A 26,681-nucleotide genomic window follows, 5' to 3' on the forward strand; every position below is an offset into this window, starting at 1 on the left:
GTTTCCCAGTCGCCTTATCTTCGACCTTTTCTCTCTTGCTTTCCCTCCAAACACCCAAAATGACCCAACCCCACATACAAGCAAAAAAAAAAAGATGCACCCAAATCCAGATAACCCAAAATCTTGGCCTCCATTTACTGCTCAGCTCACCCTCTAAACCAGAGGATTAGTGGCCCTTTTTCTCACTCCCAATGGCCTCCAAATTAGCCTTCACTTTAACAGCTCCAACCCCTTTTAACCCCTCTATTCAGAGACCCTTTGTTTCTGTTTCTTCTTCCTCCACAAGGGTTCAGTCGTTTCAGTTCAGTGGGCGGCAGCTATGTGTCCGGCCCAGACTTTTGGTGCTTCCCGCTAAGGCTGCTGCTGACCAACAAGAAGGTTAGGATCATATACTCAAAGCTTTGATTGTTGGTGCTGCTTTAGTTTTAGTTTAACCAGTGAACAAAATTTGAATGATCATTGTGTTTGATAATTGGAATTTGAAGTATTGGACTAGACCATAGTTAGGCCTTGAAGTAGTTGTAATATGAGTTGAACACTTTGCTTACCATAAAGGGTACTTCTTAGTTAATAGATGTTATGTGGAAAATTTGATTTTTTAGTATTGCATAGATAAAAGCAGATTACTAGGAACATCACATCTTGTATATGGATGGATTAATTCTTGTATCTCATAAGCCATGAATGAATACGGTATCAACAAAATGACCAATTTAGATTATTCTTCTTTATTTAATGCAGAAGACAAGGGACCTATTCATGGTCCAGTCTTTAATTTATTTAGCTGACACCTTATAATGCGGACAAGTCTCACCATATGAAATTTATTCTCTCTAATTTGGAATAGGTTGTCTTCCTTTTTCCAACTTAATGAGTAATGCTTACATATATCGGACACATGAGCCTCACCTTTGTAAAACAATATGGTCCGCAATATGATCAATTTTTTGATATTAAATTTATTCTTAATTTTACACTCTTTGGAATTTCTTGTGTCAATTCCAATGTCTTTTTTCAGGCAAGATTGGAAACGAGGATGTTATTGATGGTAAGATCGGGCAGTACTGCAGCATAAACAAGAAAGAGAAGAAGTCCTTGGGTGATCTTGAACAAGAATTTCTGCAAGCTTTACAAGTAATTACGCTACATTTTCATTTTTTGTATTTACATTAGTGTCTTGCTATTAGGTGCATAATGATTTTAGGAATGAAGAGATACAAGCAAATATGAGGTTTTTAACCTTGTCTGGATCCCAACCAAGGTTACAAACCTCACTTTTTGGACTGCTTACACAACTTATTTAGGCAAAATGTACCATGCCTCTCTTCTGGTTACCTTGTTCTAGAAGTCATCTAATTTTTGTTTTGATTTGGATGCAATGCGGTAATGGATATTATCTGTGTTCGAGATACTAACTTTTTTTCTTTCTTCTCCTACAGTCATTCTATTATGATGGAAAAGCTATTATGTCAAATGAGGAATTTGATAATCTCAAGGAAGAACTAATGTGGGAAGGCAGCAGCGTTGTCATGCTAAGTACAGACTATTTCTTATTCTTTTTTCCCTTTTTAATGGGACTTGGCACCCTAATATCTTGGGCTTTCATAATGGTAATGTTTCTAAGATTTAATTTCAGTTTCTCTTTATTGATTTTACAATGCAGGTTCTGATGAACAGAAATTTCTGGAAGCTTCAATGGCCTATGTGTCTGGGAAACCAATTATGACCGACGAAGAATATGATAAACTGAAGCTGAGACTTAAGGTTTGTGTGTGTTGGCTTCATGTCTAGGCATGCATACTTTGACTAATAATATACTTGCTTCTCGCCATCTATCCTTTTCCATATCCTTTACTTGTGATCCTAATTTTTTTTTTTTTCCCAGGCGGAAGGGAGTGATATCGTAGTTCTTGGTCCCAGATGCAGTCTCCGTAGTAGAAAGGTGTGAAATGCTCAGTTTTCTTACTCTTTTCTTATTTAACCATGTATGCATCTACCCCTGTGTAATCAAAATGCATTACTTGTTCCCCAAACTTCTCTGCAGTGGTAATTTATCATGGGATGAGTTGTTTAAAATTGCTTCTATCTGTTTTCAATAAACTCTTGTGCTTATATAGATGTTTAAACTGCTCTTTTCATCATCAAATATTAATTTTTGGTGAGATTCCTTGCTTGCACAAATAAGGCATAAACGGTCTGCAGGGTTCTCTTGTACTGATTAACTTTGTTCCAACAGGTTTACAGTGACCTGTCTGTTGACTATTTGAAGATGTTCCTGCTGAATGTCCCAGCAACTGTCGTGGCACTAGCAGCGTAAGTCATATCGTTAAATCATCAAGACATGGAATAGATTCTAAAATCCCATATCTGCTTGCTCCCCTGCTTTGTAGAGGAAATGTTGCTCATTGAATCAGATGGCTCCAAAATCAACTGCTTAACCACTAAACCACTTCTCTTGCCAATGAAATTTTCCCAAATTTTCGTAAAATTATATTTTAAAGTTCATAGTTGATATCCACTAATTAATCAACCTGTAGAGCCATTGGCCTAGTGCTACTGTAGCAACTTCGGCTCTTTAATGCATGCGAACCTGGATTTTCTTTTGAAAATGCTATATTATTCTGGTAAACATCCCTCCTTTGAGTGAAGTGGGGTATGGTGTTTTATAATAGAATATGGGGTTATTTAATGCTGCACTATTTTGTTATTCTTTTCCATTTAAAAGCAGTTCCTGAAGAACATGATAGAAACTCAGTTAAATTTTTTAACTGTTGGTTTGTTAGTTAGTTGTTACACTCTGTTTAAACTTTTCCTTTCTTACTCTTTTGAAGTGGTGCTCTCCTCTTTGACCATGGTTAATACTCTGTTGTTTAACTTTCCTTGTTTGCTGATCTGCTAGGTTTTTCTTCCTGGATGATCTGACTGGGTTTGAAATTACATATCTTTTGGAGGTATGTAGTAACCATAACCTATTCCTTGCTCTATTTGGGGTTCGCATTTTGGCATATGAAAGTCATAATGCAGGACACATGAGACAAAGTCTTATCCACATTATGCATCTATTCCTTATGAACAATGTCAACTCATTGGGTCTTGTGCCCCGTGGATATGCTGTATGTATCAATCTTATGTTTTTTTTAAAAAAAAAAAAGAAATTTCATAAATATTTTAGAAAATTAAGATTAAATATCAAATCCTAATAATTTTTTAAAATAGCATGAAGACAAAATAATATTTTAATTGGACTGCCAAATTTAAATGTAATTTTTTAGATTAGATCACAAACATGTTGGCCATTTTGTTTTGGGCATTTCCATTTGACATTTTTGTCCTTGAGGCTTTTATATTGTCCCGGCACATCACCGGTCATCCTCATGGTGCTTCTCAGAGAGAGAGAGAGAGAGAGAGAGGTGACGAGATGGATGGGTGGGAGCGGGAGGCTGGGCTGTGGTGATGGGATGATGGAGGGGGTGGAACTCTAATTTATTTATTTTTAGTAAATAGTATGTCTTTGTTGGTCAATTTACATTAGGGTAAAATAAAAAATTATATAGTTATTAAATTATTGAGGTTATTAATGAATTTGTTGGGGCTAAATAGTGGCACCTGTTATATAAATGAGGTTTAGGGTTTCAAAGCTTATGGCTTAGGATTTAGGTCCTGAGTTTTGCTGCGTAGCAGTCATACACAAATCTAATATTTTTTTTTTATTGATTAGCTCAAAATCTGGGACCTAAACCCTAAGCCGTTTTGCTGTGTAGCAGTCAAATACAAATCTAATATTTATTTTTATTGATTTATTTGTAATTGACCATATTTTTTTATTATAATAGTGTGTGATGTAATATTTGTGAATTATAGTACCTTTTACTATATTATTATGTTTGATTTTTCAAGTAGTACCTAATCTAAAATGCTATTAAATTTTGATATCCAAACTAAAAAACTAGTTGGCCAAAAAAAAAACTAAAGAATTATTAAAATTAGTACCTAAAGTTATCGCACCTTAAATATTTTGACTTGCAGCTGCCGGAGCCGTACAGCTTCATTTTCACGTGGTTTGCTGCTGTGCCAGTCATAGTTTACTTGGCTCAGGCACTCACCAAACTAATTGTGAAGGATGTTTTGATCTTGAAGGTATAATTTCTGTCTTATCAATTTTTGTAAGGTTATATGAGAAGACCATGATCATGATGTTGATACCTATAGCAATATTAACATACAACATTTATTTTTATAGGGCCCTTGTCCAAACTGTGGCACAGAGAATTTGTCCTTCTTTGGGACCATACTATCAATTTCTAATGGCGGTGCTATCAACACCATTAAATGCTCAAAGTGAGTATCAAGCTAATCATTGATTCTGTTACTGAAGTTCCCTGTTTTTGTGCCATTTGTGTGGTTAATTTACAAAAGATTCTTCCCTTGAATTTTAACTGTTATGAGTGATGTTTTACTGCAGCTGTGGAACTCAATTGCTCTATGATTCAAATACGCGCTTGATTACATTGCCAGAAGGAAGCAATGCTTGATTAGAATTTGGAGTTTGGAACTTAGAAGTACGTATGTATCCAGCCCCAACCTAGTTATATAGCATAAAAGTAAATTCATAATCAGCACTTGTATTGTGTAAGTGTTTTCTTGTACTGAAGAATATACTCAAAAGTGGGTTTTTTTTTTTTTTTTTTTCTTCTCTTTTTTGGATCTTCGAATATCTCAAAAGTTGATTGTGAATATGAATACACAGAAAAGAATATCATGATCAGATAGTTAAGCTTGCCTTATGCTTATGCCTTCTAATTCCAATTTTTGACAATTAACAACTTGGTTGATCAGGGATTCAGACAGGGTCATCCAAATCTCAGTTGTCCTTCAGCCCCAGAAAATTGGAAGAACTGAGATCTAAACAATTTTCTTTTGTCTCTATTTTGGGTTGTCTGTAAATAACCTTGCATACTTAGAATAAACACCAAGTATATAGAATTATTTATGATCCACAACTGCCTTATGAAAGTTTGCTTATACAGAAATCAACAAATCCAAAGTTGTAAAATGCAATGACAAGTCTAAAGTTATAAAATGCATAATATGACTGTCATGTGGACTCATCGACCATATTGAATTACTGATAAAATGCGTTTTCAACATCCTTACAACACACAGACCAGCCTCCACAAGGCAGTTGAGCATATAGGCTGATAAAGCATATTAACACAACATCCACATAAAAATGTGCATTAAATCAACTCTAACGGTGGCAAAACATGTATGACAGGCTCCTTCCTACTCAATCTATCTGAGACATTGCCATTGAAAAAACATCACTGCCAATGCAGGAACCACCTTTCGTCTATAGGAGGACCGCTACATCCAAATAATCTCCGATCTGCATCAATGAAATGAAAAGATGTGAGAACACCCATCGATATAAGTTCGATATAAGATAAATTTTGATATATAATATTTCATTTACCTGGAAGTTAAGGTCATTCAATGCCTTGCTGTCATCCAGACGCCGCCCATGTCCATAAGAATGTGTTATCCCCGCCTTTAAAAATCCAAGAAATGCACAAGTTCTTAGCAAAATCACAATTTAAATATATGTGCATAAGTACATGCTGCATTTATAATGATGTATACATCATAACAGATGGCTCAAATGTGTTTGTACCTTAGCTTGATTGTTACCCAGCTATATGTTGGAATGTACCAATATCATACATGCGCAGAGACAACAGCCAAATGTAATAGCAACTAATTTTTTTTTAAAAGATAATAGAAAATAAATATTAAAGCTAAAAGAAAAGAGTGGGGGAAACCGGAAAAATTTGTTTCGGGATCAGATCAGTATGAAAAACAAAATAAGTACCTAGTTGTTACATGGGGAGTTTTAGAATCCTCTTCACTGTGGGATCAATAATTGCATATAACAGCTGCCATATAATTTCAAGGGTAGATTATGGGTGACAACATACATTTAAAGTTCACTTCATTTTCTTAATCATTTTTTGTAGGATGTGATTTTCACTTGAGCAAGTATCAGTTTCAGTAGAAGCAGTAAAGAGGACCCATTGGTCTGTAAAGTGGAACATAATGAACGCTGTCCTTGGGGGGCTCTATCTCATCTTGCTAGCTGATTTGAAAATCTAAAGTAAATTATATTACATGAATGTATCACTAAGTGTGAAGGTTGCAAGTACCTGTTTCAGCACAAAACGACCACGCTTGTCCGGGTAGACAAAAGCAAAAGACAGTTTTGCATTTCTTCTCCTAGCCTCTGGAGCAATCTCTTTGACCTAACAAAGAACTACAATCATCTCCGGAACAAGTAATATAAGATTATTCAACCAAATACGGGAAAGATGATAGAATGGCATGAGGTTCTGCATGATGGACCACATACAAGATCAGTTAGCTCGCGAAGTGTTGCGTCTTTCCATGTATAAATTTGAACCTCATCTTTGGGTTCCTTGCCTCTCACTGCAAAGTCCTCCTCACTGTGATGACTTCCAATCTGTAAAAAAATTGTTAAAAGAAAATGTAAAATGCTAAATTGTGATGTCATCATCCAACCCATCTGTAAATCTCTTACATTACATTTACATTAACATTAAGTTCCTTCATCTCTACTCCCATATCTTTCCATGTATCCTATCTTGTCCTAGTAAAACAAAGCTTCCCAATCATGCAAAGTTGCCCATGATTCCAAAGCAAATAATACTGCTTCTGATCGTATAAGTAACCCAATGTGCATCTTTTCCTCCCTTCCCCACTTTACTCCTATCTTAGAATCACCACCGTAACCATCTACTCAAGCCAACTATTCTCAGAGTCTATTTGGAACAACCCCTTAAAGGCCAAGAGAGAGTGAGAAACTAATATATACAGTTCAAAGTTGGGACTTCACAAACAAATAACAACTTTTAATTCATTTCCCCCTCACTCTCTAATTGAGCAAAAAAGCCTGCCCAATTCTCCAAATGTTTTTCTACCAATAAAAGAAATCAACAAAACCCAGTTCCAATAAAAGAACTTTAAAGTCAAGCAAAGATTAAATCTTTACAGGGGCTTTCTGATTTAAAATACAGAAAAAAAAAAAAAAAAGTTGCTCAAAATTACAACATATCCTTTAAACCCTAAACCCTATCAGAAGCTTAATTTCTCAAGCATAAAAAAATTTAAGAAAACATATAACTGGAATTGCACATACCTTGGTGAAAACCCGAAGCAACAAAGGACAAGTCTGTATTGCATAGAAAAAAGAGAGAAAAATTAAAAAATCAGAAACCCTAAAGAAGCAAATACCAAAACTTAGAGAGAGGGGAGAGGGGTTGGACCTTTTCACGGTCGACGGGTTCAAAGCGGCGAGGCGGCGGCGGCGGTGGACCTCTGGACTGAGGAGGAGGAGGGAGTGGTCTACCGGGTGGGCCTCGGGCCTGGGCTTGGGCTTGGGCTTGGGTACCCGCTCCGCCCATCTTTTCGTCTCTGCTGCTTCTCTTCTCCATTGTTATGTTAAATCCTTCCTTCCCCTACTTCAGTCGCACGTGGTGGCTTTATAGGCTTTCCAGGTTTTAGCGTGGGTCGATTAATTATGCGGATCGTGGGTTCTTAGCCCAAAGAAACAAAAGGCCATATGCCCAAATGCTTGAATTGTGGGACGGAGTGGGTGTCTTCTGAGCCCATGGACTCTTTCTCAAATATTCCGGGTCCTTCGAATTAGATGATAACCAATCGATTTAGATCCTCTTATTGTTTTTCTCTCTTTGTTCTCTTCTTCTTTTTTTCCGAGCATTGTTAGCTAGACTTGTTTGGCAGTGCTTTTAGAAGCTTTAAAAGTGCTTTTAAATAATCAAAACTGCTTTTGATTGTGTTTGACAAACAAAATTAAAAACATTTTTGGGTTATAAAAGTACTTGAAAATGCTTTCTAAGAAAACACCTAGCAGGTGCTTCCTTAGGAAGCGCTTCCTATATCCAAATACATTCACAAGAAGATGTGTCAAACAAGTCGGGCTGGCCCGAGCACGACACAGCACGGCACGATTAAATGGGTCGGGCCGGGTTGAAGTTTTTAGCTCATCATGCACGGCACGGCATGAGCACGACACGGGCCAAGCACGGCACGAGTAAGGGCACGAAATGGGCTCAAATTAGGCACAACTATTTTAACATTATTTTTTTATTTTTAAAGAATTTTTCATCAAAAATATTCAATTTCATGAAAAATAATATTAATATTTAATTATAAATAAGAAAAAATATGATAAGATTAGTTTTATCACCTTAAAAAATAAAAAAAAGTCTGTGGGCCGGCCCGTTTAAGGCACGACACGAGAACGAATAGCCCGCGGGCCGTGGACCGTGCCGGGCTTTAGTCTTAACTATATGGGCCGGCCCGAGCACGGCATGAAAGCACGATAGGCTCAACTTAAACAGACCGGTTCGGCCCGTTTGACACCTCTATTCACAAGAATCACTTAGATTTTTTTTAATAAAATTTAGGCTCAATTACAAATATACCCACCAACTATAGGGGGTATTTCAGATTGGTCCATAAACAAAAAAATATTTCAAATTGGTCCACTAACTAATAGAAATTTACAAAATAGCACATTTGTTATAAATTTCGTTAATAAGGACATTAAATGCCAGTGTAAACAATGCTGACATGAATTTTTTGAATGATGTGGGCATTAAATTTAAACCATATGGATTAATGATGTCATATTTAATTTTATTTTTAGAGGGTTTAAAAGTTTTGTTAGTTTTTTTTTTAATTTTTAAAAACAATATGATATTATTAATCTATATAGAGCAAATTTGGTGTCCATATCATTCAAAAAATTCACGTCATCGTTGTCTAAAGTGACATTTAACTTCTTTTTTTTATGAAATTCACAATAGATGTGCTATTTTGTAGCTTTCTATTAATTAATAGATCAATCTGAAATATATTTTGTTCATGGACCAATTTGAAATACCACCTATAATTGGTGGGTGTATTTTGTAATTGAGCTTAAAACTTATGTCTTTCTAACAAAAGCATTTCTAGTGAAACTGCTACTGAATAAAAACGCTTTCTACGTAAGCACTCCCAAAGATGCCTAAGGGCTATGAAGGTCAAAAGCTCGCAACGCGCACAACTATTATTTCTCTATTTGTTTTCACTTAATTATAAATTTTAGCTATATATTTATTATCTAATAATATGTACGTAGAAACAAATTAAATGAATTTGTAGCACTTTTTATGTATGAGTAAGGCTATATTAACTTTGAAATTTATATTATATAGTTATAATTAAAATAAACGAAAATAAGAATACCAGAGAATCCGAATCCAAAATAAGCCACTCACTTAGCTTTGTTTGCATTTTCTCATGACATCCATGTGGAATAATATTGAAACAATTCAATTAAATAGCTCTTGATTGAGAAAATTAAGAAGTACGGCTATGAAAATAAAAAATTAAGTGAAAATTCAGAGACCAAATTAGACAGTGAGTTAATTTCTTTAAATTCCTTAACAAGGATAAAATATATGTAATTGTGTTTGGTTGTTAACCATTAGCATACGATTTATATTAGAATAGATATAAAAAGTCAAATCAATATTTGTCTTTTGTGCACTCAAGTATTCACCTAAATGTTTTTTGATATGTGGCTAAATGTGAAATAATATTTTAAACATTGACTTTAAACATACAACATATATTACTAATTTGCACATATTTTTTTGCAAAATTTTATTTCTTGATTATCCATGGAATTTATATAAAAGTTGTTGAATAGAATCATCCACCTATCCTGTACATGCACTTACAAACAAAACAAACAAAAAAAACTTTGTAAGATTAATTAGTTCGAAATTAGACTCAAATTTACTTTACACATCAAATTAATTGCTCTTTTCATGTTATTTTTCTTTATTTTATTTAAAAAGAACTCAAATTCGAATCTATATTCTTTTATTTGAAATATTTAATTACCCACTAAAAACAGAACTTAAGACTTGTGAAAATTAAAGAGTGGTTGTAGGCTTGTAGCTTCGATTTTGGGAGTGACCCAAATTAAGAGAATTGAAATATTATAAAATGAATATATATATATATATATATGTTATATTCGTTTGCAGAATGTTTAATTGTTTATCAACCCTTAGCTGAAATGCAAAGCAATTTTACCAAAAAGAAATGCAAAGCATCAAAACCTGCCCGCACGTTACATATCAAGAAAATACAATTCATATATTGTCGGCCTCAAAATATTCATAATTTTAAACTCTTATTTGACTTGAAGCACATAATAATCTTCGTGGGTTCACGAAGGCATTTCTAACTACCTAGCTAGTTGAACATTATATAAGGTAATGCAACACTATCCAAAGGACATTGTACTTAATCATCTCAAATCTCTTTATAGAGTTTTAAGCTCTCTACCAATTAAGTCACTATACAGCCATGGCTTCTTTCCTTCGTCCATGGAACTTTAGCTTCCTCTTGATGTCATGGATTTTGGCAGCCATAAGCCAAACAATGGTTGCAATGGCCAATTACCGACCAAGTCCATGGGCCATTGCCCATGCTACTTTTTACGGCGATGAGACCGCCTCCGCGACTATGGGTATGTATTTTATTCACACTTGATGAGTCATCTTTAATCATATATATGATATATTAGGTTGATCGAGAGAAAGAATCTCAAATTGAAAAATTAAAATTTTGCATCATTGTTTATATGGTGTTGAATTTCTCCAATTATCACCAATTAGTTTTGTTTTGGATACTTCAATCATTTTATTACATGTTAGACCAAACGGCCACATGTTAATTATAACATAACACGGCCACATGTTAATTATAACATAACATGTCAAACCGTCTAAGATCAACAAATCGTTTTATACATGTGTTTCGAGAATTAATATTGTTTTTGTGTTTTTGCTTTTACAGGAGGAGCTTGTGGGTATGGTAACTTGTTCCTTAATGGTTATGGGACAGATACAGCAGCATTGAGCTCAACACTGTTCAACAATGGATATGCTTGCGGAACTTGTTACCAGATCAAATGCTATCAGTCAAGTGCATGCTATAGAAATGTTGGATTTACCACAGTGACTGCTACTAACCTTTGTCCACCAAACTGGTCCCAGGACTCAAATGCTGGAGGCTGGTGCAACCCTCCTAGGGTCCACTTCGACATGGCCAAACCTGCCTTCATGAAAATTGCTGAGTGGAAGGCTGGCATCATCCCAATCATGTACCGCAGGTAGGTTCAACATAAAAGTTTTAGGGTCAATATATTAGGGTTACTATGTACTAGTATTCGTTAAAAATAAATGATATTCAAAATGGGTCTAAATTCTAATGTTATACTTAAACTGATGGACAATACATTTAATGGTTTGATTTAATACAACTGTTGAAATGAATAAATATTAAAGTGAATTTAACCATTGGATGCATTATCTCTCACTTGTCATTCAATTTAAATCCCTTGGGGAGTACTTCTCTTATAAACAAAATTTGGTGATCCTAGCAGCATTGATATTGGATTGGGAGAACGTCTTAGGTACAACGGTTCTATCACATCATCATGTTGACGTGGTACAACAAACAATCGTTCTTAGGGAATCACCACGTCAGTATGATGATGTGGTACCATCGGGTTAAAGGTTCTCCATGGATGATGAATCAAGGTCTAATCTCCGGCTAAAAGGCGTAGTAACTAAGTCTTTCTTAGGAGCTAGAGGTATAAAAATTTGAAGTATATATAAGCTTTTCATGGAATTCTCATTGTTCTATGTTGATTGTTGCAGAGTACCATGCATAAGGCCTGGGGGGCTCCGATTCTCTTTCCAAGGAAATGGGTACTGGCTGTTGGTGTATGTGATGAATGTGGCAGGAGGGGGTGACATTGCTACGATGTGGGTGAAGGGAAGCAGAACAGGGTGGATAAGTATGAGCCACAACTGGGGAGCTTCATACCAGGCATTTGCAACCTTGAAAGGCCAAGCTCTTTCTTTCAAGGTCACTTCCTACACAACCAAGCAGACCATATATGCATGGAATGTTGCCCCTTCAAATTGGAATGTGGGATTGACTTACAAGTCAAATGTAAACTTCCATTGATGATCTACAAGAACAAGTTTTCCATTGCTCTTTTCTTTCTTTTTTCTTTTGTTGATTTGCTTCTTTTTATGTGATGCCCCAAGGCCTTTATCTGTTGCTTTGGTTTGGCAAATTTTCCTTGGTTAATTTGTATTGTTTGATGCTTACCAAAGTGAGTTTTGACTCACAACAATGAGAGCAGATTCACATGCTAAGAGTTAAACTGCTTGTTTCCGTTATTTGGTTGAAACAAGTGCTCTGAAAATATAATCTTGCTAATAGAAGGTATCATATCTATTTATCTATTTTCCTTTATGTGAATTTGAATAGTGCTTTTGTCCTAAGAGTATTACAAATTTCTATGTTTCTTCGGTAACAGGAAAACCCCACAACCCACTTTCTCGTCAGATACAAGATACTATGTAAATATCGAATACGTGCAATCACCTGTAAATCACAAATTTTTCTATGTTGTGGATGCTAATGGCTCACTCACAAGTCACTAAAACAATTAAGCAAATATTTCGAATCTGTCACCCAAATTGAGGAGAAAATCATTTTATGTGGGGATTTTCTTGTATCTTAGCATGAAACTTGTGTTTCATCAAACACTTTTTGGGGCTATCCTGCCAAATACCAAACATATGCCATAAATTGCTAAGAACAATATCTCTGTCTTCATCAATCTTGTGATCTAACAATACTCAAAACACATAATAATAGTCAATGCCATATTGGGAAGTGATCAAATGAGATGTGTATACATGTTTGCTATCCTAAATCTTACATTAGATTATAAAATTAGAAACAGAGTAATCACTCATCATCAGTGCATCACACCAAAACACTCACAAGACTACATGGTCATTGCCACCATGTCATGCATTTTTAATGTTTTGGTCCCATGTGAGTTTTGGGCCCATTAGAGGGGAATCAAATATGGAATGCCATGCTTTTGCTAAAACGTGAGACCCACACAGTGGTTAAAGTGGGGAACATGTTATCAAACACAATTAGGGCCCTATGCTAGCTCTCTCATTCCATTGCTTAAGCACGCCAGGACTCCTTTTTCACTTCCTTTTGCCACAAAGTGTCATCATCACCCAGCCTCCAGCATCATTTCTCCAGACCTTGCCATATGACTATATGACTAATATTTTTTACTCCCTTTCTCAGCAACCCAATTTTAGTTTCTAAGGAAACAAACAAAGCATATCTATATATTTTGCTGTGGTCCAAACTTGATTTTGTTAGCTGGGTCTTTCATTGACCCACCTTCTTCAGAGCCAACAGGCAACCTTTTGGTTTTGGATCACAAATGTCAAAACCACCTAACTTATATTCTCTCCAAGACCTATATAATGAGAAACAAAGTAAGAACTTTCTTTTCCCTTTTACTTGCTAATTACTCTTTATTCCACCATAGCTTTTTCTCAGCTATTATATATTCGTCAAACAGTTTAGGCTAACTCTTTGCAACCCTTTAGATTTAGATTTCATAGAATTCAAGCCATTCTTTTAATGTACAAGCCCAAGAAAATCAAACAAAACCATACCACATTTATGATTTATTACCATCATCATTCTTCAAAACCAAGCTCATTTTCTCACATGGGCTCTGTCTTCACTCTGATCACATTGATGGTTCTTTCATGCACATCTTTAGCTGAAGCTCAGAGGATCAAATCAGCCCGGCTTCTCGACCTTCTCATCCGAGACTACACCTTCAAGTCCTATGACACATACATCAGGACAGGAAAGCTGCACACTGTACATTTACCAGCAAACTTCTCTGGCATCATAGTTGATACAGTGAGATTCAGATGCGGCAGTCTCCGAAGGTACGGCGCACAGGTAAAGGAATTTCATCTAGGCATTGGTGTGTCTGTGCATCCATGTGCAGAGAGGGTCATGGTGGTTAGACAAAACTTGGGATATAATTGGTCTTCCATATACTATGCCAATTATGATTTATCTGGGTACCAACTTGTTTCACCTATTTTAGGCCTATTAGCTTATAATGCTGGTACTGATGTGAACTTTAGCAACCCTTTTGAGCTTGGTATTGAATCTGTAGAAAACCCCATTATCATAGACTTTAGAAACATCTCAAGGGTGAACAATGAATCTGTTACAAGACCATTATGTGCTAGTTTTGAAGGTGATGGCAAAGTGACATTGGCAAAGCAGACTAAACCTTACATTTGTGCTGCAACAAGGCATGGGCATTTTGGGTTAGTCATTGAGAAGCCATCACCTGTGCAATTGAGGAAAAGGGTGAGCAAGTGGAAAGTGGCAGTGGGTAGCTCAGTTGGGTCTGCACTGGGTGCTTTTCTTCTGGTGTTGCTTCTGGTGGCAATGTTTGTGAGGGAGAAGAAGAGATCAAGGATGGAGGAGATGGAGAGAAGGGCTTATGAAGAGGAAGCTTTGCAGGTATCAATGGTTGGACATGTGCGGGCTCCTACAGCATCTGGCACGCGGACAGTGCCTACACTTGAGCATGAGTACACACCTTCTCCTCATTGAATTGCATTCATTTTTGTTCATACTATATTCTTTTTGTAACATTAGCTGAAATGAAAAGGTATTTATTTTGAGATAAACTAGAATTGAACCAAATGTTCAAAGGCTAGGCTGACTGAAACAATGGGAATTTTATTTTTGTTCTTTTTCCTTCAATTTTCAGGATAGGATGAGATTCTTTTTCCCCTTATGAATGTCCTGTAAATCACTTGTTAGACTACAGAGTGGAGACACAAGTTATAAGGTCACTTGTTTGAGAATTTCAAGACTAAATCTGTGTCAGAGGATACAATTGAAGGTATGTTTAAGCGGACAAAGAAGCTTTCATTTTTTCTGCTTGATCTTTGGTCAAATCATAACTCATAAATATATTAGGCAACAAGATGTCAAGAACACAGAATCTGACAAACATTGCAAAGTTAGAAAATATAAGAAAGAGTAGAATCCCAAATTCTGGCTGAAAAACTCTTCAATCTGGACTTTATGCAGATTCAGGTGAGAGAACAGAAAACACAAAAGTTACATTAGAATTGGAAATGTAATTCAGAATATTCTGAATTTCATTGTGCTGGTACAACCACAGGACTAAGTACCAAATATTTGGATCTCTTCTTTATTCAGATGGAAGTTCTAGAAAAGAATACTTTCATCTTCAGTCACTTTTGAAATAGAGGCAAAGTCATCCCTCGCCCCTTAACATAATGACTCTCACCTTTAATTTTCTTTGTTGCGTTGAGTCAAAAAGGCAATTACATAAAAAACTTGATGCTTCAAACTGCATGCAAAATACTCTTAACCCCTTTATAACTTTATTTACATTGAAATTGTGGAGGAAACTCATTCTAAGGAGTAAGAAAAAAGGGGTTTCATAATAAATCTATTGGGACACAATGAAATTGTTACCTTTTTTTATACGATAAATTTTGAACAGCATGCATATCTACCACTTTCAAGTTTCTGGCACCACAATGCTGCAGTGGCTATAAGACAAATTGACTTCTCCAGTCCACAACACAAGACACATGTTGTTTGCTCCTAGCATACCAAGTTCTTTGTCAAATATGATTGCAATAACAACTTTAGTTTTTATGGGCTGGGCTAATTTTTTTTTTGGGTTGTGGATTGGCTAGCTTTAGAAACATGCATAAGGAAAATTCTTTTTCATTTGGGCTGGACTATAGCCCAGCCAATCCTCTATCTGGCTCTGTGTGTGCCTCATAAAAAAAAAAGGCAAGAGAAATTCTTTACATGTCATAGCATAAATTAGTATTTGCATCCAATTTCCACAAAAAAAAAAAAAAACTGATTACTTCGAGGAAAATACTTATTGCTTCAATTTGTGTTCCCCAACTTAAGTGATATCAGACATGGTTTATTTTTGTCGTTCTTAGTGTTTTATTGTTTTTAGTCCAATTTATAAACTGTCATATAAGTTGGGAAAAATTAAGGGTTTTTTTTTTAAAGTCCATTTTTTAAAATTTACTATTCATCCGGCCCAAACGCTACAGTGAAATACTGTAGCGGCCCACTTTTAAAAACCCGGCGCTACAGTGACGCCGTTACTGTAGCGCGCTACAGTATTTTTTAAAATGCCATTTTTTCCTTTATTTATTTATTTATTTTTTTCATTTCAATTGGCAATGCCAATTAGTACATAAACTATCCAAAAAAAAATATATCATAATTTAGATATCTTTCATTTCATAAACATGTTAAATAATAACTAATATAAAATAAAAAAAATCAAGATGAGACATCCATAATCTTTTATGTTTTAATAGTAAATATAATTGTTACTATCGAATAGTAACAATTATCTATTGCTACTGCCGAGCAGTGGCAATCAAGTATTATCATTATTAGATAGTAACAATCACTTATTGCTACTTCCTGACAATGATAATCCGGTATTGTTATTATTTGATAATAACAATCACCTATTGCTACTGTCTGATAGTAACAATCAACTATTGCTACTGTTTGACAGTAACAATCACCTATTGAAGATAACTAATATATCTTGTTACTGTCATACAATAACAATCACCAAAATTCAAACCATAGAAAATCACAAAATTAAGAGAGTAACAATCACCTAATTGCTACTGTCACACAGTAACAAATTAGGTGATTGCTAATTTGCTACTATCACACAGTAACAATCACCTAATTGCTACTGTCACAGTGGCAATTATTATTTATTGCCACTATCGAACAATGACTATTCGCACTGTGCTAAAAAAAAAAACCCAGAAACAACATACATATACAAATCTTATGTATTTTTCTAACATAAACACATAAAAAACAAAAATCTTTGTCTTCTTCTTTTTTTCTTTTTGCTGAAGCAGGCATGTACTTCCTTTTTTTTTTTTTTTATGAAGTTGTCATGTGTCTTCTTCTTTTTTTCTTTTTTGTTGAAGCTGCCGTGTGTCTTCTGTTTTTTTTTTATTTCTTTTTAACAATAGCCACTGCCAAAAAAATAGCCACCGTAAAAAAAATACTATTTAACAATTGTCACTATCAAGCAGGTAGTGGCAATCACATAAAAATTAGTTAAAAAATGCAAGATACACATCAAAACCAAATTCAAAAATCACTTATTGTTACTGTTCGGCAGTAACAATCATCTTTTGTTACTGCCCGGTAGTGGCAATTAAGTATTGTTACTGCCCGGCAGTGGCAATTAAGTATTGTTACTATTTGATAGTAACAATAAATTAGAAAATATAATTTAAACCTAGTACAATCCTTGTGAATGAGATTGTGTCTCCAAAAAAGAATCAAGGGAGAAATGGTTATCATACCCAGAGACAAGGGCCGTGAGAACATGATATTCATTGGCTTACAAAGCTAAGCAACAGGAGGCAGATTGAAGACCAGCTTGCTCCGCCCAAATCTGTCAAAACAGAGACAACTATGAACAAGCTCAACCCACTCCCATCCCTAGCCGCCTAGACTTGTCCTCCATAGGATACATATTAAAACAACTTAGTTCGCATTAAGTTAAGCTCGAGCCAAACCAAAGCTTTGAAATTCCTCCCAATAATTCAGAGTTCTCCATATCATAGTTCTCATACATGAATTGCTTGGTAAGAGCTCTGGCAACTCAAACCCCCAAATCTGGCATTCGTGTCATAACCAATACAAAGGGGGAACTGAAGTTTTGGCACTGCACACAAGCAAATAGTTTCTAATTAACATATACAAAAATCAATCTTAGTTATTTCTACATCGCCAAAGCCCACTATAAAGTTCAAGTAAGACCTCTAATTTTAAATTTCTCAATCAGCATGAGTTTGGATCTTCACAATTAACAGAAGCTTCAAAGTCAAGGCCCATTCAGATTATACACAAATTCAGTACACCTTCTCAACAAAAGCATATGAACAACATCCAACAAAATCATAAACCAACAGATAAAGTCCTCAAAACACAAACCAAAAATAAATATAATATAGACAAAAAAAAAAAAAAAAGATGAGAGATTTGCCTTACCATTAGAGCCAGATCGCTTGCTGTGCTTGATTTGCTCGAGCTAGACCTACGTGTCCATGAACATCCCCATTCTCTGTACCTCCATGTCTTTGGCGAACTACAACCTCTGCTTCTCCAACTCCACCATCTGCCTCAACTTTTCGGCCTCCACTCTCTGATACACCTTGCCAAACCTCTCAATCGCCCTCGCCAATATCTTCAACCCCTCTCCTCCGAAGTTGACTCTCAGGTTCCTCGTGGTGGCCAATATCTTATTTGAATTAAACAACTTATCGAAGGCAGAATGGACCAAATAAGATTTCCATTTTACTGATAAGAAAAAAAAGTAAAGGAGGAGATGACACCTTAATTGAGACCAGGCACTTGAAGAGGCGTTTTCAATGTGGCCGAGTCGAATCCTCCGCCGAGAAGACTCGAAGTCAACTTTCCAGAGCCGCTGCATCAAATACAACACTTCCTCTGTCGTCGATTCGCCGCCATGGCTGGGTGGATGGGCGATCAGAGGGTACCGTCTTGTTCAGAACGACGAAAGGAACAAAACCCGACAGGTTCGGTGCCTCGTGGTGGCCGGAAGAAGCAGATCTCCACCGAAGTTGACTCTCAGGTTTCGCGTCGTTTTGTCACCGTTGATGACTGGATGGACGATCAAAGGCCATGGGAAGGAAGAGGAGGAAGATGCGAGCACGGGGAGGTCGGTCTCGCTGCAATCCATGGCCGAATGACTATACATCGAGGAGAGAGTGAGAGAGAGAGAGAGAGAGAGTGATGGTGAAGAGAGAGAATAATGCTAACTTTGAAATGAAAGAAATGACAGAGGGAGTGGAAGATAGACGGAGAAAGAAACGGAGAAAGAAAAAGAGGACCGGTTTGGTATAAACTGGACCTCCTTCAAAAATAGAAAAAGTACCTGGATCTTAAAAGTAGTGAGAGCTGAAATTTGGACTTTATAATCATTTACTTAAAAATTAATTGGGAGAAAAAGTTGAGACAAATAACATCTTTTTTTACTATTGAACCTTAAATCCATGTCAATTAATTTTGTTGAACTTCTTATTATTTAAAGAAAATTGTCATTTTGATTCCTAGATTGTTGCATTTGTATCAGTTTGCTAAAATGGAGATAATCATTTTCCTATGTGAAAAATCTGAAGAGATAAGAGAAATAGCATCAATCTTAGAAACCTTTTTAGGGGTTATATAAAAAGAAGCTCTTCCAACATCCCAAGTTTTATTGTCCCAATCTATAAGCTCACTAACAGATTGGGGGAGATCGGAAGAACCGAGCACAATGCTTTTAAACAAAGGGGAAGTATCATTAGGGATCCATATTAAAGATTTGCCATCTAGCCCCATCGATCTTCCAACAACTTTCTCCCTTCCAACAGGCTTGACCAAGCCTAAGAGGCTCTTCCACTCTTTGTAGCCTTCCAAAAATTTGAATGAGGAAAGTAGATTCCTTTAATTCTAGAAATTTGAATGAGGAAATTACTGTCCACCGAGAGCTCTGTGAAGCATATGTTGAACTCTCGGCGGCTTGCAGATGCACTCACATCTGCAAGCTAAAAAAATACATTTGCAAGTAAAACCATGCATTTTCAAGCAAAAAAAATGCATTTGTAAGAAAAAAAAAAAAGCATCTGCAAGCAAAAAGATGCATCTACAAGCAAAAAAATGTGCATTTGCAAGCAAAAAGGTGCATCTACAATCAACTACATATGTATGCACCGAGCTTTCGGTAGGCTACTGAGCGCTCGGTAGTGTAATTTTTTTGCTCTCGTTCGCATTCACGGACAGATTGAACTGTAATTTAATTTTTTATTTGAGTGGGTTTCCAGTTAAAAGTCTTTCAAAAACTAGATTTATGAGTAATTTATTATAGAAATTTAAGGCATATTATTACCACTATAGCTACAAGCTCTCACGTTGTTTTTTTATTATTATTGGTTTATTTTTTAATTAATCGTGTTAAATCCGATTATTAAATGTGTTTTCTCTCACTTATCTCTCATGTTAAAAGTCTCTCATATAAAATAGTAATTAATGCTGCTTAAAAAGTATATAAAGTTAAATAAAGAATACTATTTATTAAATGCTTAAATCGTGACCCTAATTAAATTCATCATATATACAGGCAATTTACTATTATACCATAAATACATGTCTACCAATTTGGTTCAACTATTATTTATGTTTTCCATGTCTTTATCGCTAAGAAACCAATATTCCCCGTTTCAACAATCAATTGTACCAAAAAATTGTATATAACTTTTTTTTTTTTTCTATCAAGAAATTCCATATAAATTCATACAATTTCCCATCAGAGTAATTAAACAACCCGCGATTTACCAAAAAAAAAATAAAAATTAAACAACCAAAATCCTAAAAAGAGGTGATATTCCCACCCTCATTCATATTTTCTCACCCACCATTTTTTTTTACCCCCTTTTTTCCTAAATTACCCTTATCTCTTTTCCTTGCCCATTATCTTCCCCTTCTCCCACACTCTAACCTTGAAAAGAAGAAAATGAGAGAAACCAACCATGGCTGCTGCAATTACAGCAACTCCTCTAGAGTTGATGTACTTGCGGATCTACTGAAGGATCTTCATGATTAATTTTTTAAAAAATTGGTAATTGCTTCATGGATTTGTTTAATGCCTAAGATATTTTTGGATTTAGTCATGAATTTGTTAAGAGATTTATTATTATTATTATTACATTAAAAATATGATTATTTTTAAATCCAATGCTCCTATATAAGGTGGATGATCTATTAATGTACAGTGTCGGGCTGATCAATTGCCATGGAAGATGGACTATTATGGCTGCCATGCAACCTTGAGTTCCTTTTTTCTAATTTAAATGTGTCATTTTCAGTAATTTCATAAAAGAGTGAAATTTAATTAATTTTTTAGAAAAAAAAAAATGGGTGAGGAAATAAGATCGGTGGGTGGGCATAGTAGCACTCATTCCTAAAACCTCACTCCAATTCTTAAATACATGCATGTCCTTAACACATAAATCTCAACATAAGTGAAAAGCATGACCAATCAATTAAAACTAAAAATCTTCCACAATCACATATAGTCACGACTTAAGAACATTCATTTTCTTCAATTCTGATCAATAAATATTGTAGAGATGCTATAAAAATTGCATTGCGTTCAAATTTTTTTGTTAGTAGTTCTTTTTTCTTAAGAAAATAGTTTATACAACAAAGTTTTTGTCATCCAAAAGAAAAAAAGGGTTTTTGAATACCTAATATTTAAAATCTTGGGTCTAAATTACTCCAAACCCAACCCAATTTTAATTTTGGTAAGTTTTTCCTTTTTATTTTTGGAGTAGCAATTTTGGTAAGTGCCAGCTTCAATCAACTGTTTACTTTAGGACTCTTAGACTAAGCCAAAGAACCCCAATTTGTGATTCGACCGCACCATAATAATCCCCTTTCGGATTTTCCCGGGATAATTAACAGCATTTACCTAGTTTTCCCGGGAAAAATCAACGTTAACAGTGAAAACTCCCAGTTACCCACCACCATCTAAAGCATCAACCTCTCTCTCTCTCTCTCTCTCTCTCTCTCTCTCTCCATCACCATCTCGAACCCTTCTCTCTCTCTCTCTTAGACGCAGAGACAGAGAGACACACACACGATCCTCTATGGACGATCCCACGGTACCCCCATTAAACACCCAATCAGCTCTCAGCAGAACAACCCCATCTTCATCTTCTTCGCAGCTAAATCCGCCTCCTCCGACGGTGCCGCGGACCCCACTAACCCTGGCCCAATCTCGCCACATCGACCGGATGATCAACTCCAACCACCACCAATCGCCGTCCCGAACCATCTACTCCGACCGGTTCATCCCCAGCAGATCCGGCTCCAACTTCGCCCTCTTCGACATCTCCACCCCGCCGCCTTCGAATTCCCCTGGCGGCGGCGGCGGAGAGGGCCGCGGCGACGACTCGTCCAGCGCTTACGCCACGCTCCTCCGCGCCGCGCTCTTCGGCCCCGACAGCACTGGAGTGGTCCCTCCCGCCACGCCCGAGAAGCGGAGCCTCATGATGCAGATGAACCCGCCAAGCCAGAACATTTTCCGGTACAAGACCGAGACGAGGCGGTCCATGCACTCGCTATCGCCGTTCGGGTTCGATGACGTGGTCACCGGTGTTCATCACAGCCCGGTCAAGGCTCCCAGGAAGGTTCCCAGGTCGCCCTATAAGGTAAATTCATCACTTTCTGGTCTTTTTGGTGACTTCGTGATTTGGGTTTGGTTTGTTTTTTACTTTTGTGAATTGGGTATTCGGGTATATGCAATTTTGTGGTGTTTTTGTTCAGGTTTTGGATGCACCTGCTTTGCAAGACGATTTCTATCTGAATCTTGTGGATTGGTCTTCGCATAATGTGCTAGCTGTTGGGTTGGGCAATTGTGTTTATCTGTGGAATGCTTGTAGTAGTAAGGTGAGCTCTAGCTTTACTGACAAGTCACAAGTCACAACCTTGAAATTGATGTGTGCTTTTCTTGGTGTATGTATGAAATTTTGATAATATTAGTCTTTGCTTGTGTGAACTGTTCTTACCACCATTACCTGTTAATTGCAGGTAACTAAATTATGCGACTTGGGGATTGATGATAGTGTATGTTCTGTTGGTTGGGCTCAGCGTGGAACTCATCTTGCTGTTGGAACTAGCAATGGGAAAGTCCAAGTAAGAGATGCTTGTACTTAATCACACCTAATAGACTGTAGACATGTTACATTCTTAATTCTTATAGGATTAAATTTTGTGATTTTTCTATTTTGATATTGCAAAGTGGAATTACAGGTGGAGTTGCAACAACACCCACACTGTAGCAACAAGTTTGTGACTTTACGATGTGGAATATGATCATCAAACAACATAATGCTTGAAAATGCTTATATGAACCAAAAAAAAATGTGGAAGGGTTTAGTTATTAGAATATAGACTAATACAAATAATAATGTCCTGTTTAGCTCAGTGGATGTCTAGCTGCATATACAAAAACCCTGTCTGGACTCTGTTCTCTGTCATAGCACAGCCACTCACAGCAATACATCATATCATATATGGATGGTACATGATTAGATATTTTCGATTAGTATTTACTCATTTGAGAATCTCCAAGTATTGTTTTAATCTCCAGATTCCTTACATGATGCTGAGGGTTCAGAGTTGTTAATGATCTATGTTACTGGTCTTTAGATCCGACTATGAATAGATTAACTGGGAACCTGCATGCCCTGCTTATGACATTGAGACAGGTTTGGAACTGAGTCCACACACAATTGGATTCTGATTTTTGTGACTTTCCTTAGTTCGATCTTCTTGTACTTGATCTTTTGTATGCATAATCACACATTAATTTAAAAAGAAAATGACTTATGGTCTGGTTATCTGTAACCTGCTTCCTTTCTATCCTGCATTCCTACCTTTGTTGGAACCAGTGCATACAATAATCAGGTTATATTGTAAATTTATGTGACAGTTTGTTATTCAAGACAGTTGTAGGTGAGCAGTTTGTGGGTTGATTTTTGTTCTGCATTATAACATGAATTCAAATCTACCACTACTTTTGTATAACTTCTTGGCATTTGTATATGTGCTGCTGAATAATTGGCTGATGCACTAATTACCTTTTGTGTAGATATGGGACGCATCTCGCTGTAGGAGGGTAAGAACTATGGAGGGCCATCGGCTACGTATTGGGGCCTTAGCTTGGAGTTCGTCTATCTTGTCTTCCGGTAGCCGGGACAAGAGTATTCTTCAACGCGATATTCGTGCTCAGGAAGATTTTGTTAGCAAACTTTCTGGACACAAGTCAGAGGTCAGAATCCTTTTGGTCATGTTCAGTTTGATTGAACTTCTGGGTCAATAAAAAGTTGTTCAACTTTTTTTTTTTCCAATTGTACTGTCAGATGCAATACTTCATGAATGTTACTCATTCTAATTTGTACTTTGTGTAACATTCCAGTTGTCTTTTTGTTATTAACCGTGCATGCTGCATACCAATTCTTTTTAATTTGTATATTTCTCACCCTGAAGATCATTTGATTGTCTTTTAGGTTTGTGGACTGAAGTGGTCTTACGATAACCGTGAGTTAGCATCGGGCGGGAATGATAATAGAGTATGTGATTGCAATTTTCTTTGTTGCCTGACTTATGTTTTGTGCATCGTAATTTGTTCATGCTTCCTCTTTATGACTGATAATTTGTCCTGTCTACATACAGCTTTTTGTCTGGAATCAACATTCAACTCAGCCTGTGCTGAAATACTGTGAGCATACTGCAGCTGTGAAAGCTATTGCATGGTCTCCCCATCTTCATGGACTTCTTGCATCAGGGGGAGGAACTGCTGACCGTTGTATTCGTTTCTGGAATACAACCACTAACTCACACTTGAGCTGCATGGACACTGGAAGTCAGGTGAACAATTTGTTGCTTAGTTGTTATTATCATGTTTACTTTCCTCTTGATTTGGTTTTAACATGCATCAATAGGAAAGCTTTGCCTTGTGAGGAACATTTAGAGAACCTGAACTGATTGAACTGAATGTCCTTATTATTTCAATAATTCCCAACTGGAAGTTGTTTTTAACATTGTTCATATTTTTATGAGTACATCTTCTTCCACCAAATATAGAAGTAAAATGCTAAAAAATTTCAATTTTCAAACTAGAACTTCTCCATGTAATGATAAAGGGAGGAAACGGGGGCTCACTCATTCGCTACTTGAATCTGATTACGTTCGTTCTGTTTTGCATCTAGATGCTAAATGAAAGGAAGCAATAATTTAATCAGAAAAATATGGATTTAGCTCTTTCTAGATGCTAAATGTTGATATGTTTTGTTCATAGACATGAATTTATCTCGAAACTGAAATCCTTCCCTCCCTCCCTCTTTCTATATGATCGCTAAGCTCTGCTTATATCCTTTGTTATGCAGGTATGCAATCTTGTGTGGTCTAAAAATGTCAACGAACTTGTCAGCACCCATGGGTACTCCCAAAATCAGATAATAGTTTGGAGATATCCTACCATGTCCAAGGTACAAAAATGCCAATTCCTGTAACCCAGAAATGTCTTTATTATCAATTTTAATTTTCAATTTTCTTTTGCTGATGCAGCTGGCAACTCTTACGGGCCATACATATAGAGTTCTTTATCTTGCCATCTCACCTGATGGACAGGTTCTGGACCCCAAATTCTTTCTTATTGTCCCCCTTTTTTCATGGTTATGCAAATTTCTTTTCATTTCTTTATGCATATTCTCATCTATTGTATTGATTATTGTTTCAGACAATTGTCACGGGAGCAGGAGATGAAACACTTAGATTTTGGAATGTGTTTCCTTCCCCCAAATCTCAGGTAAAAGATTCAATCGTTGATGACAACATTTAATGGAAATTACATGCCATCAATTTGGTTCATAGCTATCCGTGCTTTGTTAAGTAATTTGACTAGGTTATAACAGATAAATATTCCTTGGGAACTCATTTTCTGTTATGCTTGAGGTTCTCTCCTGCATGCAAAGTCTACATTTTATTCAAGTTCATAGGTGTTGCACACCATTAAGAATTTAAGATCATTAGAGAAAAACAAGGGTATTTGAGTCGTAGGGACTGTTACAATTGTGTCCTATATCCTTAAAATCACACTATCTGACATTCTACTAATATCGTGAATTAAAACTGGCTTGTACAAAAGGATATGTTTTGCATCTTGTTGGTCTCTTTATTTTTCCCTTTCGTATCTCTCTTCCTTTGACTCTATCTAGCTGAAGATGAATTCAACTCATGTGAATTAATTTCTTATTACAGAACACAGAAAGTGAAATTGGAGCATCATCTCTTGGAAGAACTGTGATCCGGTAACCTACTGCAGAACTTCGATGCTGACTAGGCAACCTTTAAAGTCTCTCATACCGACAGAGGATGGGAACCATACGATGATATGTCATTGGCTCCATGACATGATAAAAGAGCTGATCAATTGGTCGGCAAGAATCAACACACAGATGACCCCATATTTTTCCGGGACCTCAATGGCTATAAGATGAGAGTTAAAGTAATGATTTTCTCTCTTTTTCTTCTTTTTCCCACTTCCATAAGTTTTATCTATGTATAGAGGGGGGTGTCATCAATTGTTTTCACCTTCTCGGTGCTCCCTTGTTTTGTATATTTAAAGAGGAGAATACTAGAAGATAATTTGGTCATTGTGGTGTAGTACATCTTCATATTTTTTGTAAATAAATTATTATTCTTTCACATTTTTGCTCGAAAACTAGGGAGATTTCTGACGTTGAGGAATGGGGAAGATGGTTAAGCGTGAGTTCGTATCTATCATATATCAAGATAATGGTGAACATGGCCTGCATCATATGTGATCCAAGATGTCCCCACCTGCTTTGTTTGGATTAGCATGTGCAAATTGATGATAGGCAATTAGGCATATCAGCATGCATGTGCAAATTCATGGTCGGTGGCATATTACCATGTGGGAATTCTTGAAAGGATGGATTTAGAGAGGGGTTGTC

General features: G+C 36.3%; 5 protein-coding genes across 8 annotated transcripts; 4 read left to right on the plus strand and 1 right to left on the minus strand.

The window, feature by feature from the left end:
* On the plus strand, positions 1–5,000 carry LOC147273926 (PGR5-like protein 1A, chloroplastic). Of its 3 annotated transcripts, none has more exons than XM_086256189.1 (11): positions 1–378; positions 1,019–1,134; positions 1,440–1,536; positions 1,664–1,764; positions 1,886–1,942; positions 2,237–2,313; positions 2,900–2,951; positions 4,027–4,137; positions 4,241–4,338; positions 4,463–4,563; positions 4,837–5,000. In XM_086256189.1, exons 1-10 carry the CDS (start codon positions 192–194, stop codon positions 4,530–4,532), a joined length of 966 nt encoding a protein of 321 aa, XP_086112315.1. In that variant the 5' UTR covers positions 1–191; the 3' UTR covers positions 4,533–4,563; positions 4,837–5,000. The 3 variants fall into 3 exon arrangements, with proteins under 3 accessions (XP_086112315.1, XP_086112314.1, XP_086112313.1); XM_086256188.1 differs by having other exon boundaries at positions 4,463–4,559; XM_086256187.1 differs by lacking the exon at positions 4,837–5,000 and having other exon boundaries at positions 2–378; positions 4,463–4,784.
* An 89-nt stretch (positions 5,001–5,089) lies between these two features.
* On the minus strand, positions 5,090–7,531 carry LOC147273927 (histone deacetylase complex subunit SAP18-like). Its single transcript, XM_086256190.1, has 6 exons — positions 7,338–7,531; positions 7,211–7,243; positions 6,404–6,514; positions 6,201–6,296; positions 5,474–5,548; positions 5,090–5,386 (listed from the first exon to the last, which is right to left on the minus strand). The coding sequence occupies exons 1-6, from the start codon at positions 7,503–7,505 to the stop codon at positions 5,351–5,353; spliced, it is 519 nt and encodes a 172-aa protein (XP_086112316.1). The 5' UTR covers positions 7,506–7,531; the 3' UTR covers positions 5,090–5,350.
* A 2,927-nt stretch (positions 7,532–10,458) lies between these two features.
* On the plus strand, positions 10,459–12,129 carry LOC147273928 (expansin-A7-like). The gene is made up of 3 exons (XM_086257373.1): positions 10,459–10,621; positions 10,951–11,266; positions 11,817–12,129. The coding sequence occupies exons 1-3, from the start codon at positions 10,459–10,461 to the stop codon at positions 12,127–12,129; spliced, it is 792 nt and encodes a 263-aa protein (XP_086113499.1).
* Positions 12,130–12,268: 139 nt separating this feature from the next.
* LOC147273929 (uncharacterized) lies at positions 12,269–14,634 on the plus strand. 2 transcript variants are annotated; one of them, XM_086257371.1, is made up of 2 exons: positions 12,269–12,284; positions 13,775–14,634. In XM_086257371.1, the coding sequence occupies exons 1-2, from the start codon at positions 12,269–12,271 to the stop codon at positions 14,632–14,634; spliced, it is 876 nt and encodes a 291-aa protein (XP_086113497.1). The 2 variants fall into 2 exon arrangements, with proteins under 2 accessions (XP_086113497.1, XP_086113498.1); XM_086257372.1 differs by lacking the exon at positions 12,269–12,284 and having other exon boundaries at positions 13,705–14,634.
* Positions 14,635–21,694: 7,060 nt separating this feature from the next.
* Positions 21,695–26,414, plus strand: LOC147273930 (B-type cell cycle switch protein ccs52A-like). Its single transcript, XM_086257325.1, has 10 exons — positions 21,695–22,352; positions 22,468–22,590; positions 22,732–22,836; positions 23,795–23,974; positions 24,213–24,275; positions 24,379–24,573; positions 25,092–25,193; positions 25,273–25,335; positions 25,445–25,513; positions 25,966–26,414. Exons 1-10 carry the CDS (start codon positions 21,789–21,791, stop codon positions 26,017–26,019), a joined length of 1,518 nt encoding a protein of 505 aa, XP_086113451.1. The 5' UTR covers positions 21,695–21,788; the 3' UTR covers positions 26,020–26,414.
* Positions 26,415–26,681: the final 267 nt, after the last annotated feature.

This window comes from Dryas octopetala, chromosome 9 (assembly GCF_963921425.1).
Source record: "Dryas octopetala chromosome 9, drDryOcto1.1, whole genome shotgun sequence".
NCBI classification, from domain to species: domain Eukaryota; kingdom Viridiplantae; phylum Streptophyta; class Magnoliopsida; order Rosales; family Rosaceae; genus Dryas; species Dryas octopetala.

Coding starts and splice junctions, on each gene's coding strand:
- LOC147273928 (XM_086257373.1), top strand. CDS start 10,459: ATGGCTTCTTTCCTTCGTCCATGGAACTTTAGCTTCCTCTTGATGTCA. Junction 10,622..10,950: donor GACCGCCTCCGCGACTATGG/GTATGTATTTTA, acceptor TTGCTTTTACAG/GAGGAGCTTGTGGGTATGGT. Junction 11,267..11,816: donor ATCCCAATCATGTACCGCAG/GTAGGTTCAACA, acceptor TGATTGTTGCAG/AGTACCATGCATAAGGCCTG.
- LOC147273926 (XM_086256189.1), top strand. CDS start 192: ATGGCCTCCAAATTAGCCTTCACTTTAACAGCTCCAACCCCTTTTAAC. Junction 379..1,018: donor TGCTGCTGACCAACAAGAAG/GTTAGGATCATA, acceptor GTCTTTTTTCAG/GCAAGATTGGAAACGAGGAT. Junction 2,314..2,899: donor ACTGTCGTGGCACTAGCAGC/GTAAGTCATATC, acceptor CTGATCTGCTAG/GTTTTTCTTCCTGGATGATC.
- LOC147273929 (XM_086257372.1), top strand. CDS start 13,720: ATGGGCTCTGTCTTCACTCTGATCACATTGATGGTTCTTTCATGCACA.
- LOC147273930 (XM_086257325.1), top strand. CDS start 21,789: ATGGACGATCCCACGGTACCCCCATTAAACACCCAATCAGCTCTCAGC. Junction 22,591..22,731: donor GGAATGCTTGTAGTAGTAAG/GTGAGCTCTAGC, acceptor TGTTAATTGCAG/GTAACTAAATTATGCGACTT. Junction 25,514..25,965: donor TTCCTTCCCCCAAATCTCAG/GTAAAAGATTCA, acceptor TTCTTATTACAG/AACACAGAAAGTGAAATTGG.
- LOC147273927 (XM_086256190.1), bottom strand. CDS start 7,505: ATGGAGAAGAGAAGCAGCAGAGACGAAAAGATGGGCGGAGCGGGTACC. Junction 6,297..6,403: donor TTCGCGAGCTAACTGATCTT/GTATGTGGTCCA, acceptor GTTCTTTGTTAG/GTCAAAGAGATTGCTCCAGA. Junction 5,387..5,473: donor TGAATGACCTTAACTTCCAG/GTAAATGAAATA, acceptor TCATTGATGCAG/ATCGGAGATTATTTGGATGT.